Here is a 17,010-nt window from a genome sequence, read left to right on the forward strand (position 1 = left end):
CAAACTGAAATAACCCTGATGACATCACTAGGGTTATGCACACAAGACATTAAAGGCTGACAAGTACTCAACATGACGAATAAACTGATCTCCATGTGTAAAATCAGTGCCCCTTTAAGGTATTTACATTGCCCTGTGTGGTGTAAGCCTTTTCAAACAGCATGGCAGCTGTGATGTCTGTATTTAAGGAGGAGTACCGTGTGTAGTTATGGTCTAAAATACATGTTGAGGGTTAAAGTGTGAATACGTCCTCAGACCGACTGGAATGATAACTGTGAGGGGGACACACTGTGGAGCTCTCTGGCTGCAGTGATGAACTGGTCCCTCTGTGCTTTACAGCACCAGACACATTTAAACACTAATACAATATGTACAGGGAGATAACCATGCCTCTTCTGCATGTTACAGCCCAACAAGACACTGACATTCGGGTTCGGTCATGTTTCGGGGTGAAGCAGATCAGACCAGAGGCTGTTCTGGGTCGCTGGAGTTGAGTTGGGTTTCCATCATGGTTTCGTCTGGGTAGGGGTTGGGGTATGGGTTGAAGAACGGGTTGGTGAGGCTGGTCATCGGGACGAGGGTGGGTGTGGCAGGTTTGGCGGCGTCAGGTCCGGAGGCGATGCCGTTGCTGGACGCGGCGTCCCCGCCGGCGCCGCTCAGGTGGCCGGGGTCTCGGCCTGCAGGCTGGACATGCGGATCTGTGAGCTGCTCTTGCTGAGGATGGACAGCTGCGTGCCCCCGTTCACCCCACTGCTCGCCAGCGAAGGATGCCGGTGCTTCAGGTCCACAGCAAAGTACCTGTTCACCGTCCAGCTGCGCCATTTCCTCTTGATCTCCGATTGCACCTTGAGGGATATACTTCACAAGGTCATTATTAATGGACCTCGCTGGAAAGAGACAAACTCACTGTCCCTCAGTCTCACTCTATCTCTGACTCTACTATATTTAAGGTCCATCGTTTTACATTTATTTCTGAAGTTGGCTTAAACTAATATTCAGCTTTTATGTCCCCACACACCCAAATCAAATCCTGTCTCAAGAATAAGCTAAGACAATCGGATGTGAAGAAATATTATATTATATCATATATATGTGATATATGATATTTGTCCATATGTAATAATAAAAAAATGTACATGATGAGCCTCATCCAAACAACTCAAGATATTTCAAACCTCATCTATCCCTTATGGATATGCTGTTTATCAGTAATGTGGTTCTGTATCTTTAATGAAATGCAATGAAGTGCATTCAGAAAACTGGTATAAAGGTGTCAGTAACTGTTGTAAAGGAGGTTTACCTCTCCATTCAGGAAGCAGTAGAGGACGGCCACCACGAAGCCCTGAAGAGACACAGAGGGTCCGGAGCATGAGACAAAAACAGAGCTACTGTAAAACAGCTGCTCACACATGCACCGTCATAATAATGTTTATGTATGTTTTTAATTTATTTTTGATATCCAGAGCTTGGTTCTTGAGAGCTTGGTTCTTGAGTCAAAATCTCAGGTTTACATTTCTGCTAATATCCTCATCATTCCTTCGCTGGCTGTTACTGTAAATGAATTTCCCACAGTTTGTACACAGATTGTCTTTTTCTAAATCCAAGCCGAGGGGGAGAAACAGTCACCTGGAAGGATCCGAGGCCGAGCTCGAACACCAGACGCTCTCTCTTGCTGACGTTCTCAGGGGAGAAGGCAAACACAGTGTAGTGGATCCCAAACAGAGGAATCAGCAGCAGAGTGGAGCGGGCCAACCTCCTGCAGAACAACACACACACACACACACACACACACACACACGATGACAGGACTGGACTGCAGTATGTGTGTTAGAATCAGCACACACAGGTGAGACAATATTCTGTCTACTACACTTTTTTGGCTTAATCATCCAGTCATGGAAATCTAAAAATGGAAGCATGAGTGCAGGACAGCTGCTCCCACACTATCTGTCTTTATGGGTATTTTCAACAGATGGACATCACTAGTCCTCAACTGTAAAATCAGTCCATTAATTACTGAAACTAAGAGGATTGGAAAAACAAGATTATTGCATTTCACATATTATATTAACTGATCTATGTGGGATTTGATATAGATCATTTTTATATATTTCCTCACATCAGGAATATTCATGGCTATGACTGTGAAGAGCTTATACACAGTGATATGAATATTATGTTTTTATTTTGAGTAATTACATTACAGTAGCCGGCCTGGTGAAATATATATATATATATATTCGTATTCTCCTCCTAAACCTCTTTTTTTCTGTGAGGTTTGTTTGTACTCTTAACTACACAGGCTTGTCACAGACTGTCACCTGGTCCTGATCTGATCATGAGGACCCAAAACAATTAGAAAACATTAATAGTACAACTGCGACAGCAGTGAAGACGTGAGTGAGGAGCGCATACAAAGAGTAGAAAACTAAAAGTAACTGAAAACACAGATTAGATCAACAGAACAGTGACCTCACAACAACTGATCTTCACAGTCATCTTGAAATGATTAGTGTAATTGCAAACATTTTACTTTAATGAAAAGTAAATGTGAAATGACTTACAAGTAAATACTGGATTCATTTCCACCGATATCTGGGGACTGTAACTTCTGGACCAGGATGATGATGATGCCAATGAAGAGCACAAAGTTGACCTGTGGAATAAAAATATATAGATATATATATCTACATGTGTAACGGAAGGATAGTCTTTATGTCCTCATTACTCGGAGTGATAACGTACCATAATTGAAGCCAGCACAGGTCCCTTAATCACCCACCAGATGGCAGCATTGTCATTCATATCCCAACACCTGAGAGAAAAAGGGCCATAAAACAACACGTTCAGTCCCATCATCAGACAAGCTTCAACACGAAGCTAAACGCTGCTGCTCGTAACTGACCCTATATCATCAAAGTGTAGCTTCAGCACCGCCCAGATGGTCACACACACCGTGGGGGTTCCTGTTGTGACATGAACATCATGAAAACATGACACAAACATTGATAACGATGAATCCACTGTCGGGATTATATCCATCTGATCAGGTAAGAAATCTAGTCTCACCCCAACCGATGATGATGTACCAGTAGAAGTATCTCTTTTCAGGGAAGAAGGTCTCCACCAGTAACGTGAAGAGGTACAGACCCTCGATGAAGAGCCAGAAGTAGTTGGAAAGGACGCAGTAATGGAAGAATATCATCACTGCTCGACACTCCAGCTTCAAGGAGAGAAAAGACAGAGGCCACAAGGGAAGATGTCAGAAGAGACTGAGAGCAAGATGTTTAGTGTTCAAACTCAAAATCATCTGCTGCCTGTTAGCATGAGAAGAGAGAGCATTGTGGCCGTGTGTGTGTGTGTGTGTGTGTGTGCTACTCACAGTGTGTATGAAGCAGTGCTCGCTGTCCTCTTTGGCGTACAGCACGCCGTCTTTGATGAAGACTGAAATAGCTCTCAAGATGAACGACACAAATAGGTTCATGTGGATGAAGTTTCTGGTACAGTGCAGCTTCCTGAGAAGATGAAACAGACGTGAAACGTGCTGAATATCGTACAAACTTTCATTAAAGAAAAGCACTGCAGGCACAGGAACGATACTCTGACATGTTTGTACTGTTGTTATTCATCGATAAACACCAATACTGCGTTTTACTGCAGTTCGTGTTCAGTACACTATTAGCTAACACATAGCAGCAGTAGTTGAGATTACAAAGCAGCAGCAGTAGTAGCAGGCGTGCTGATAATTGCAGTAATAGTAGTAGTACTGTAGTAGTAGTTGTAGTGGTAGCAGCAGCAGCAGTTGCAGCAATAGTAATAGTAGTAGTGGTAGTAATTGTAGTCGTAGAAATACCAGAATAGCAGTGGTAGTCCAATAGTAGCAGTAGGAGAAGTGTGTCAGTATCAGTGGTGTATCAGTAGTACTAACACTTATAGTGGTGGTAGTAGAGCAGCAGCAGTAGTATTGTAAGTGGTAGTAGCAGTGTTAGCAGTAATAATATTGGTGGTAGCAGTACTGCAACGACAGCAGCAGTACTGGTAGTACCAATTGTAGTATTATTAGTACTTAAAGCTTGTGTGTGGAATGCTTTATCAGTGCATTTCTATAAATTTGAGCAGAACTATTTTATATAAATGAACATGTAAATAAAACTAAAGCAAAACACGATTTATTTTATGTATTAAAATACTTCAGTAACACTTTGAAATTTTTGACATTTTTTGAAAAACGTTATTCATAGCTCGTCTTGACAGGGATGTCCTCATCATAACACACACAACCAGATATCTAGAAGAAAGAAAGAAAGAACAACCTCCACTTCTCCTCCTTCATGTTTTCATGTGTGTGTGTGTGTGTGTGTGTGTGAGACGCAGCTGCAGTATCATCCAGGACCACCTGACGCCTCACCTGAACCTGCACAGGATGACCATGGCCATGGTGAGGGAGACCAGAGAGGTGCTGTAGCCCACAGTGTACAGGGCCTTCACTGACACATAGTACATGTCCTGAAGTGGAAACACAAGCACAGCAAAACCTGAACAAACTGTGTTTTTCATATAAAAAACTGAAAGCTTGAATCTGACGCAGCTGCAGACTCAGCGATTTACTGACCGAGTGGCTGCTGTTTCCCTCCTCGTACAGGCAGGCGTCGATGTAATGAGGGAAGGTCTCTGACCAGCCGAACTCAGTGCAGTTACGACTCACCTTCCCCAGCTCTGTGGACACGGGACACTTGGTTTGATTATAGCAAACACAGACAGGAGGAGAAGCAGAACCTCGAACATGATTATTTCGGTGAGACCGTGAGTTAAGGTACGAGTTCGCCTCCAAAATCATGCACATCTTTACATTTTTACATTTCAAATTTCAAATCTGCAATTCACTGAAGGGGCATCACACAGTATCGTCTCCGCACTGCAACAAGGTGCTGTGAACAGGGAGCCTCAGGAGGCCAACACAGTCAACAGAAAGCGTTGCTAATGGTAACCGTGTTTGGGAAGTCCTTAGTAACTGACCGTAGTCTCCTTCGCTCATGAACTGAGAGAAGATTTCGGGGCAGTTGACTTTGACCTCCTCACCGATCCTGGCAGGCCGCCAACACGTCAGGTTGTCCCACATCCACGGACAGCCTGAGGACACAACAGGTGGACGCGCACACACAGTGACCGTTTCAATCTAAAAAGCCATATGTTCATTTTCAGAAGAAAAAAAAGGCCCACCTGCAACTCCTTTATCATTATTCCAAAGTCACAGATCCTTGAAATGTTCATATGGCAGCTGAAATGTCAGCTTCCGTGCCAGCAGCCATTATGAATGAACGTCTTTCTATTTAAATCTCGATTTGGAAGTAAACACATTCAATTATTCTATTTATCACTTCCTGCTGGTACAGCCTGTGCATCGTGTTCTTAATTTCAAACACAATTTCATAAAAGCATCAGGAATGAAAGAGAAAGACAGAGAGAAACAGAGAAAGGAGATATTATTATGCATTTTATGTGTGATGATAAGTTACTGGAATACACTTCCCTGCATTCTGAAAATCAGTTTATATGTGAAGCAATGAAAAAAATGCCTAAATCATAGCTGAGATATTGGGAACATTCGCGTGGGTTTGGATTAATGGTGCGTACACAGGTCTGATTTGAGTTTATGACTTAGTTAACCAGCTCTGCTCTGTGTGTGTAACTACATCTCGTGTGTTTCCTGTGCAGATAAACCACCTGACAAGCTACTGTACCTCATGATAAACTTATTGGCAAGCATTCATAGGCTAAATCACATCTGTATAACATCACATTAGTATTGTATCCTTTTGACTTTTGCACTCTTTGGGACTGGAAAAAATAAAGCTTTCTGAGATGTTTTAACTGTGTTTGACAATTTTGTTCAACTTATCACACAAGATAAAAGAAAATACCACAAAAACACAAGCTAAATGTCTGATGTGAACATCATCACAGTCAAATAAGACACTGAGCAACATTTTACTACTACTTATTTTGACACTGTGTTACCTGTTCTGTCCAGCAGGTGGCGCAACACCGCAACTGGCTTTCTAATTCATCTAATGACCACTCAAATGGGTTTGATCTATTTTGAGAGCATCATGACTGAGAGACATATTTGAAACCCTCTCCTCAAACACATTCATGCTTTGTCATTTAATATAATTAAAAGAAATCAAGCTGAATTTAACAGTTCAGATTCTGCACTTTTATCTTTATTAGTCAGATTTTTTAAATATCTCCACATATTGAGTCCACGAGAGAGCGTGAAAACTAATTAGCAGGTGAGCAGAAACGTAATGGATGAATGGCTAAAGTAGATCACTAATCATAATGCATATATGACTGAGACAGCCACTGTGATAGTAATTGAATCCAAGTTGAAGTTGTACCAATGCAAACTTAACCTTCATGCAGTTTATCTTTAAACAACACCTCTGAAGACTATTGTTTGTCCTGCATGGTGTCTGTTTCACTGTGGCCTTCTGATGATTGGCACAAGTGGCCAATGTTCATCCCACGCAGCAGAAGAGTCATTTTACGCCTCGTACCTCTGTTTTTGGAGAGACTCTCCAAACCAAAAAGAGACTTGCAAACAAGGTTAAGAAGGAGAAATGGCACCAAATTGGCCGTCTCAGTCTGATCTTCCCTTCATTCATCGTATAATCAGCCAGAGAGACGCCTGCCACTCACTGTCTCACTGATCAACTTTAATTTGAGGAATCATCATCACGAGATGCTGCCAGCGAAAGCCTCGTCCCCTCTGGAGAAAGAGCCACAGAGTGAAACAAAAGAATGTATTTCTCTGTTGGAGTCTTTTAATGATCTCTCTTTGCAGACAAGCAGGTCAGAGTCAACTACAAGTTGTAGAATTATCTCTCATCGCTCATTAATACGGAGGCCCTTAAGATATTCTTGTATTTAATCTCTGTGTTTATTCTTTTTTTTTTTATTTTAATTAGCCCGTGTTGAAAACTGTTACAACAAAAGAGGGGTTAGCATGAGGGGAAGGGATTAAAGGCTAAACAAACACACACTCGAAAAAAAAAAACAACCTACCAAAATCTGGATCGTTCCCAGGGTCGTCCGAGGCCATCATCTCCATGCATTTCTCCTGCTCCCTCTGGATCACACAGTTTGAGGGCACCTGTTGGCTCGAAACCTGGAAAACAACACACAGACAGACAGAAATAAACACACCACACAGAGAGAAAGAGAAAGTCAAGTGCCTGAAGATTACATCAGAGCAGAGAGGAAGGACCCAGAGGTAAAATGGAAGAGGCTGCTTCATTAGCTTCACCATGCGGTTCACACCACAGTGTGGGAGAGGTCTTAGCTCTGGGATCTGTTTAAACACTCAACCAATTAAACAAACCATTCCAGAGCTGCTGGCACTCTCCCCATGCTAACTGACCCAGAGGAGGGGCATTATTCTAATGAAAACAAGGCAGTAAAGGCTTTCAGACGTGCACTTTTCACACTGGACCGTGCCAGGCGTTACTCCCATCTGTTCAGAACCGACACACAGAGAAGACTGTTTAAACTTGTGCACACAATCGAGGCCAGAGATCACAGCGACAGCCAGAATCCCAGAGCTGCGACTCCAGACACGGAGGTCACATGCAGAGACGCCTCCTACGTAGCCCCTCTGACAGTTGCATAATGCTGGGCTGATGCTGGGTGGGGGGGGGGGGGGTAGCGATGGAGGTGTGTGTCCGGTGAGAATACGATCTTGTGTCTCTGTGTTGGCGTCAGTCTGGGAGACGCCACGTCACGGCTTTATGAGGTGGAGCAGAGGAGCAGTTGAGCGTTTATCCGCTGACGTCAACAGCCCTCGCTTGGGATTCATGCACCAAGATTTACCAGAGCAATAGAGACGCTGCAGTTTGGGGGCATCGTGTGGAACAAGTGTCCACACACAAATCTGTATCCATGATGCTGATGATTTATGTGCTGCACTCTCTAGAAACAGCATCATTTCTGCAGTGATACAGCTGAACTGAATACGCTAGCAGATGGTTGGATTGATGACGATGTTCTCTGGATCGCTGTGATGTGTTTGTGGATGTTATTCCAACTTACACCATTCGTTAGATATTGTAAACACTAGTTTTGTCACATTATTGGGTTTGGAGAGGGAATATTTTGTTTTAGAATATTGCTTTGTACCTCCGTAATAGATTACATGAATCAGTAGTGTCAGCCTTCAGCTTTAAAGCTGCACAAATCAATGATTTTATATCAATGTTGTGTCGCCCGACTTTGCAGTTCCCCACTCTGCTCGTGTTTTAGTGTCTTTCAGCTTGTTGTTTTGGTTTTCCAGCCCTCAACTTCACTGTTGTTGTTCAGTCTGAACAGTTTCCAACAGCAGCTCTGTTAAACATCCAGCACCGAAAGGACAGACAGACGAAGTGAGCGACTAGCTGGTGAGGAAAGTGAAACATCCACATATTTTCCTCAGCAGTTGGTGGAAACCACGACGGATCATATCTGCCGGACGTGTAAGTGGACAATCGCTCGTTAACATTTAGCAGTTACAACTTTAAAAAGGTGATTGTTTGTGTTTACAGCTTGTTCAGCTGCTCCCAATCAGCCAAAAAACATACATCTATGCGGATATTCAGTTTAGTTTTTTCGCGTTGCAGAAGCTAAGTTTCTGATTTCACTGCAGGACTGGCAGCTTGTATATTTCTGCTTACTTCCCTGATCAGTCTGTAAATGTTGTGTGAATTACAGTGCTTTGCAACACCAGTGCATTCAAGAATCCACACACCGCAGACGCCACTGATAACAGACATTTTGTGAATGTTTGCGGTTGCTTCTGTAGCTTGAAGCAAACTGGAACTGAATGTATTTGATACACAAAACCTAATGACACTACAAGTACGGCCAAACAAACATTTACCAACAGATCAGACAGAATACTGCATGTTCGAGGTACCAGAAGTGAGGAAAGGTCTAATCAGGTAAGATAAGTGGGAACACCTGCGGATGTGTTGGAGGTTTCAGGCTAAAGAAACATGTGGGTCACCTCTGTGCATTGATTGATCATGGAGTTGGAGTGATACATGGACCAATGTTAACCATATCTAAGTGTTTAAAGTCTCTGCTTCATTATTTTAGCGAACATCAGTCATTAAAGCAGATTAAGTGCATATGAAGTTAATTCGAAGTGTGTTTGGAGCAGCAGGAAAGCCAAACGCAGTGTGTGAGTCTTAGAAAGTTTAAAGAACAGATCTGCTGTGTAACCTCCTGTGACTAATTATATCATATCTGTCTGCCCTAAATCACTTCACTATATCCAATTAGGTCAACCTGTGTTCGCCCTGCATGATCAGCTTCACAGTACATGTACATGACTGTGTGTGTGTCATACAATATATAAATATAAATTATATAGATAAATATATCCTGCTCAGTGTTCAGTGATACTTCAGTATAACACCATTTTGGATGCTGACATCAGTGCATTTAATTGGTTTTTGAGGATGAGCTGCAATATACATTTTTGTCAAACTAAACAAAAAAAAAGGTAAATTTACCACAAAACTACAAACATTCCCACCGTCCCTTCCCCCATCCAGAGCTTTGTACCCCCATCATCCACTACCAACACCTCCCAATGACCTTTGTCATGTGTTTCTTAACGTATTACTTTTTGAAATGTGTATTTGATGAAGGTTAGACATCTTCTCTGAGCTGTGCTGATATCAGCTGCTCCAACAACAAACTTCAACTTTGGGAGAAAAATTGCAAAGTTTTTAATCCAGGAGATCCATTTCACGACAGTTCATCACTGAATCTAAATGTTCTGATTGAGCCCAAACATCTGTACTTAACATCTGCGAGGAGTCTAATATACTGTATGCTGTGTACATATATATTATATTATTATTATATTGTATATATATAATACTTCCCTCTCTGCCTCCCCCTCTTTCATACCTCTTGTTGTCGTCCACCATCTTCTCTGAACCTCATCCCTCAGTTTCTCAGACGACACTTCAGGGCGATGACTCACATTTAACAACAGTTATAAGAGATCACCTTCCTCACAGCTTTTCACGGAGGAGAGGGGAGGAGGGGGGAGGAGGGGTGAGGAGGAGTGAGGAGGAGTGAGGAGAGGAGGGGTGAGGAGGAGTGAGGAGGAGTGAGGAGAGGAGGGGAGAGGAGGAGTGAGGAGAGGAGGGGTGAGGAGGAGTGAGGAGGAGGAGTGAGGAGAGGAGGGGAGAGGAGAGGAGAGGAGGGGAGAGGAGGGGAGAGGAGGGGTGAGGAGGAGTGAGGAGAGGAGGGGAGAGGAGGAGTGAGGAGGAGTGAGGAGGGGTGAGGAGGAGTGAGGAGGAGTGAGGAGAGGAGGAGTGAGGAGGAGTGAGGAGGAGTGAGGAGAGGAGGGGAGAGGAGGAGTGAGGAAGAGTGAGGAGAGGAGGGGAGAGGAGGAGTGAGGAGAGGAGGGGAGAGGAGGGGTGAGGAGGAGTGAGGAAGAGTGAAGAGGAGTGAGGAGAGGAGAGGTGAGGAGGAGTGAGGAGGAGTGAGGAGAGGAGGGGAGAGGAGGGGAGAGGAGGAGTGAGGAGAGGGGAGATGAGAGGAGAGGAGAGGAGGGGTGAGGAGGGGTGAGGAGGAGTGAGGAGAGGAGGGGAGAGGAGGAGTGAGGAGGAGTGAGGAGAGGAGGGGAGAGGAGGGGTGAGGAGGAGTGAGGAAGAGTGAAGAGGAGTGAGGAGAGGAGGGGAGAGGAGGAGTGAGGAGGAGTAAGGAGAGGAGGGGAGAGGCGGGGTGAGGAGGAGTAAGGAGAGGAGGGGAGGGGAGAGGAGAGGTGAGGAGGAGTGAGGAGACGAAGTGAGGAGAGGAGGGGAGAGGAGGGGAGGGGTGAGGAGGAGTAGGGAGGAGTGAGGAGAGGAGGGGAGAGGAGGGGAGAGGTGAAAGGAGGAGTGAGGAGGAGTAAGGAGAGAGGAGGAGTGAGGAGGAGTGAGGAGAGGAGGGGAGGGGCGAGGAGGAGTGAGGAGGAGTGAGGAGAGGAGGGGTGAGGAGGAGTGAGGAGAGGAGGGGAGGGGAGAGGAGAGGTGAGGAGGAGTGAGGAGAGGAGGAGTGAGGAAGAGTGAGGAGAAGTGAGGAGAGGGGAGATGAGAGGAGGGGTGAGGAGGAGTGAGGAGACGAAGGGAGGAGTGAGGAGAGGAGGGGAGAGGAGGAGTGAGGAAGAGTGAGGAGAAGTGAGGAGAGGGGAGATGAGAGGAGGGGTGAGGAGGAGTAATGAGAGGAGAGGAGGAGTCTGGCAACCTTCTCCTTCCTCCCAGGTTTAACAGACAGGAATAACGTTGAGTGAACGTTGAGTGAACGTTGACTGAACGTTGAGTGAACGTTGACTGAACATTGAGTGAACGTTGACTAAACGTTGACTGAACTTTGAGTGAACGTTGACTGAACGTTGACTGAACGTTGACTGAACGTTGACTAAACGTTGACTGAACGTTGACTGAACGTTGAAGAAGTGATGAGAAGGCGTCCTTATCTATCGCTGCTGCCACACGCTGATCAGTGAATTATTGATGCAGACTCCATATGGTGACTTTAGCTGTGTGAACGACTGCATGAGGATCAGGCCTGTTTCCACCCTGTTAGCTGAATGTGTTCGTGCACTTCCACCTGTTGCTGTTTGCTTTCTCAAACACGCAGAAACTGAAGCCACATCGACATTTCATCCTTCACGGGAAGAAGAAAGGATTTAAATCGGCTCACCGAGGGTAAGAGCAGGAGGAGGGCGAGGACCAGCGGGCTGATGTTAGCGGCAGACATTTTGTGTTTCTCAGTCAGGAGTTTCCTCTGAACGCTGACAGCTGGACAGACGGACGTCGGCTCACCTCAGGATCTGAAAATGAAGAGACAGTATGTCAACATCATATCTCACCTGGACATTACGTTACATTACAATATTACAATATATTATATATATATAATCTCTGTAAACTTTAATTTTAACTTCATAACTCATTTTAATCACTGAAAATGTTTAGAAATATCATCATCTGCGTCTGGAACCAGGTCTGGTAGACGTCCGTGGGACATGTGCTGGATTCTCTTCCCCGTTAGCTGAGGGCAGTAGTTCATGAGAAAAACGCAAATGAAATCACAGTGTTTGGAAAGACTTTCAAAATTCCTGGATCAGCCTTCGAGACATCCTGCTAATCTTTTACTCAAACAAACACAGCGTGTGATCCCAACAAGTTAACCACGTAGTGTTTTTAGCTGAAACGACTGGTCGATTAATCATTTAGCTGATTGACAGATAATTAATTGTTACTTTGATAACTGATAAGGAGAGAGAGAGTTCCAGCTTTCTTTGTCTTATGTGATTGATCAAATATCACAAAAACAACCGGCAGATTAGTCGATAATGTTTGTTGCAGCTGTGCTTTTGTCACGGCGACATTTCCTCGTCTTTGAAGAATCGCAGGAGGACTGAGCTGCTGCTGAATTTACACTGAAATGCAGTTTGAAAACACATTACAAAGTTATCGTCAGCCTATCGAATGACATCGAGTGGCGTGTCTGCATGTATCTGCGTGTCCTCGCGGATGCAGCCGGACTCTGCAGGCCCGGAGCGTTCGCACGAGTAAAGCCAAGTAGCAGGAGCACTCGGGCCTTGTCCCACAAGGAGAGCTTGGCATTCCTGCTCCACCAAAACCCTGCCAGCATCCAAGCCCCTCCCCCTGCCGTTGTCAGGAGCAACAGCTGAGAGAGCTGCTGAGTTTGGAACTGAACTGAACCACGTGGACCTGGAACCTCCTTCTGCTCCTTCTCCTGCTCTACTGTAAATAGACTCCCTTATATTTCATAATGTACATGAACCTTCATGAAAACTAAACTCAGTAGAATGCACACTGAATATTAATGCGTTACAGCTCCACACAAACAGTACCTTCATTCATATTTTGTAAGTCACAGAAGGACACACACACACACACACACACACACACAAACAACAGAAAAATAACAAAACAAGATACAACATGAATGAGAGTCTGCAGCTTTGCCAAGGCCGCCGTAATGGCTGCTGATGCTCGTCCATAGAAAAGCTTTCACGGTGAGTGCTCGAGCACAAACTGCTTAATTCATTTCTGAGGGAAAAAACACTCACATGTTAGAAAACACTGATGGTATCTCGTCCTGCCACAGTGTGAGTCGTCTCAGTGTGTGTGAGTGTGTTTATACAAAGAGAAAGCTAAACTACAAGTGAAGCACTTGCCATGAAATTAGAAGTCAAAGTTCCTTTCGAAGGCCCTTTTTACACTTGATATTAACATCCGTCCGGGGTGATCCCATCACGAGTGGACAGCTCTAATACCAGGTGTGAAATGCACCCACCTCAGACCACATTCTGAGGTGGTCTGGGCCCCACTGAAGGACCGCCTACTCGATTGACGTCCTCTGTGTAAGAGGAAGTAGGTGCTCATTCGCTCATTAAATCAAAGGTGAAGTCTGACCTGAGAGGCAGGTGAAGAGCAGCTGCAGGTCGCACTGAAGCAGGAAACACAGACCTAAGAAATATAAAAATAATCTTTCTACAAAGTCAATTTTTCTTTCAATAATTGAAGAAAATGATCAGATCAAATGGGCCAGACCCTCCGTGCCAACTTTCTTTCAAAGAACTTGACGGTTTCGGGGGGCTACGGACACCCCGCCCGTTCATCAGTCATGCGGGCTTCGATTTAAGTGAATGGATTTATTTGCACAGATACTGTGACCACACTCCAACAAGGCAGCCTGGACCTGCAGACACCTCCCACACTCGACCGCCTGAGGGCAAATCCATCAAATCAAGTTTACTGCTGCTTCCACTGTTGACGCTTTATGGGCTCACAATGATCCAGATGAAGAGTGTTATTAAGTAATAAGCCAAATATACCATATGACCATTTACTGTATTTAATACAGTATATGATGGATGCCAGTTGGGCTGCAGCCCCACCAATAACGTTATTACCCCTCCATGGAACAACCAACCTCTGAACATGTTGGCGTGCTTTGACTCCTAAGCGGTCGGGGCAGACTAACATGCCGTTTAGGACGACTCAGGAAAATGTGCAGCGTTCTTTTGGTGTTCTGTGTGTCTAGTTTGCCCTCGCTGGTCGTATACTGGTCTCATCGCCTGCTGTATCTGCTGTATTTCCACTCGGCTCCACCTGTTGTGCTCTGTTAGCTAGCTCTGTGTGTGTGTGTGTGTGTGTGTGTGTGTGTGTGTGTGTGTGTGTGTGAGGAGTGTGATACATCACGTATAATGCGTGGGGTTTGTAGCGCTTAAGAAAGCGCTCTTGTGGAAACATGAAGTAAAAAGTAAAACGATGAGAAAACGTACGAGTGGTTGCATTGTAAATAGTATCTTTAAATATTCAGGTGTCAAATAGTCAATAAACCCAAATACTGTTTGTTTTTTTAAATAATGAGTATTAAAATACACACACGTATGTTGTCCAGGTCACACCTCCTCGACTCGGGATAACATTAACAGTCCAGTTTGCAGTTTGCAGTGAGATGTGAATGAGCACACACTATAACAACACACAGCGTTATACTGCACATGGATACACACACAGGGTTTATGGTTATCCAAGTAAATAAAACAAAAGTTCAGGAAGTGTGTGTGTGTGTGTGTGTGTGTGTGTTGGCACAGCAGCTGCTCAGGACTCTCCTCCCCGAGCTGTAATCAGTGGCTTAATGAGTCTCAGCGGCTTTCATGTTCAACCCTGTCAGCCTGAGTGTGTGTAATGTTTGATGCTCCGTCTAAAGAGCACACACATAATTAAAGAAACACACAAACATGTTCACTCTCCAAACTCAACATTTAGACGCCGGTCTTTACTTTAGGTTCACGATAGCGCTGATGAATACTTCAGTGTGAAGTTGGAACCAAGAGGGGGAAGATAAACGCAGGAGGACAGAGGCTGAAATCAGTGGCTTTCTTAAGAATGTGTGTGGGTGTTTCTGTTGAGGGGAATAACTCCTCTCGGGAGGAGAGGAGTTATTTCTCTCAGGAATAAGCGGGAAAAGAGGAGCCAGGCTTTCTTAATGATCACTCACCTATAACGCTGCCGCTCTGACGAGAGGAAAGCTTTGAAAACTCTGTGATGAGACGCATCATTAGAGAGATAATGAAAGAAAAATATGGAGAGAAAGTAGAGAAAGACGGAGGAGAGGAAGAAGGAGTGAGCCACCTTGATGTGCGTTTTCATGTTTGCTTTTGGTGAGACACTTTCGTCCCTCAGGACGTGTTCTGGTCAGGCTTTGACAGCTGTTGTGGCCTGGAGAGTAAAGGCATGCACGGGCTTATCCTCCTCTACTCACTAACAGACCCTCAACCTCAAACTCTTTCTGCCTCTCATCCAGCTACCACTGCGTCTTTCTTCAGAAAAATTAAGAAATTAGAAGAAATTCTTCTCCGTGCTGCTTCAAGAATCATCATCTAATGTGTTAATCCAGCACTGGACTGTCTAATTCCCAGTGAATATCACAGTAAGTCACTCAAGTCTCAGGCTCTATATTTAGCCCAAGGAATTATGGGAGGAATTAATATACAGAGACATGACTTAGTCTTCATTATTTGGGGAGGGAGAGGGAGGTGCACTTATTACAGAGAGAGAGAGAGAGTGGGAGGAAGACAAGGAGAGTGAGTCTGAAAACTGTCCTGGTTTCTCGCTCCCATTATGTTCTGTTTTTCCCACAATTCATTGGGGAGTTGTGAAATCACCAGACCAAGGCAAAGACACTTTGGAAAAATAAAGCAATAGTTAAAATAACATCACACATCGTCCTCAGAGACACGCATACCAGGAGCAGCTGAACAGCCAGATCTTGTCCGAGTCTCTCCACAACAAGCCAGGAATTAAGTAGCCAAGTCCATTTACTCAAGCAAGTACAGATTTGTACAGAGTTGATGTACTGGTGAAGAGCTTGTGTAAGAAGGTGGAGCTGGTTGCCCAATAATCCCAGCGTTGGTGGGTTGATCCCCTGGCTTTTTCATAGTTCTAAGAACTGTTGGAGCATCCTGCCCCTTTTTATTGTGTTTGCACTGGAAGAACTGTGAACCATCGCAGTTCTTAGAACATCGGTAGAGTCGGTACCCTGCAGCACACGGGGAGCCTTGAGTGACATAAGTGTGCGTTGACTGGTCGAACACGAGCCAACGCAGCACCGGCAGCCGCCATCTTTAAAAACCTTTGTAACAGCTCGCAACGGTACCCTTAAAAAGTCCAGACGTTATTGAGCATATATGTGACGGGGGAAATACAACGAAATGTTGTGTGTGACGTTGCTACACCAACAACTGGCCAACTTACATCCCTTCAGCGTGAATGCAAACTGAACAAAAGGCCCCAGGACAGTTTGGTCCGAAAACGCCTGATAATTCTGGTCCCATAAAAGACAAAAGGTCAACATAACAGAACTGAACTCCAACAGAAGAGAACTGACCTGCCAAACTGAGACACACAAGACATAACCATTTAAACAAACTACAATAACCACATGCTAAAACTAGAAAACACTGCCCCTCCCCATGATGTAGGAGGAACATGGTGTCATCCAATTGGCAGTCAACACCTTTTAAGCTGCTCTGATGCAGCTGGGACTCCAGCAGCAACCCCCAGGAACTGGTCGCCCGAAGAAAACTGAATGAACTTCCTGAAAATTAAGTAAATTATTAGCAAAATTGACAGAGAAAGTTGAATAAATGTGTGCACTCCAAATAGATAACTGAGTATGTTCTATCTGTGTCCAGTTATTTCTCCGTTTATCTGGCTGCTGGTGTGACCGTCACAGCATGGAAGCAACCTTTTCACAGTGAGGTTCACAGCAGTTTAAGATCGTGGTCATTGGTTGAACACTTACATGAAACCACCATCTTAATTCAACGTCCCCCTTCCTTGTCAGTATGTTGGCTTAAGTCACAAAAAGTTGGATTGAATTTAATGGAACAAATCTCCATTTTGTGAGACTTTCTGCTTTAACTCAACA

General features: G+C 44.5%; 1 protein-coding gene across 1 annotated transcript; it reads right to left on the minus strand.

Annotated features, from left to right (window-relative positions):
* Window positions 1-656: 656 nt before the first annotated feature.
* On the minus strand, window positions 657-11,796 carry adcyap1r1b (adenylate cyclase activating polypeptide 1b (pituitary) receptor type I). The gene is made up of 13 exons (XM_070909636.1): window positions 11,740-11,796; window positions 7,069-7,171; window positions 5,017-5,130; window positions 4,613-4,716; window positions 4,409-4,506; window positions 3,383-3,515; window positions 3,070-3,223; window positions 2,906-2,966; window positions 2,746-2,815; window positions 2,565-2,656; window positions 1,627-1,756; window positions 1,301-1,342; window positions 657-845 (listed from the first exon to the last, which is right to left on the minus strand). Exons 1-13 carry the CDS (start codon window positions 11,794-11,796, stop codon window positions 657-659), a joined length of 1,347 nt encoding a protein of 448 aa, XP_070765737.1.
* Window positions 11,797-17,010: the final 5,214 nt, after the last annotated feature.

This window comes from Enoplosus armatus, chromosome 7, assembly GCF_043641665.1.
Source record: "Enoplosus armatus isolate fEnoArm2 chromosome 7, fEnoArm2.hap1, whole genome shotgun sequence".
Lineage (NCBI taxonomy): Eukaryota > Metazoa > Chordata > Actinopteri > Centrarchiformes > Enoplosidae > Enoplosus > Enoplosus armatus.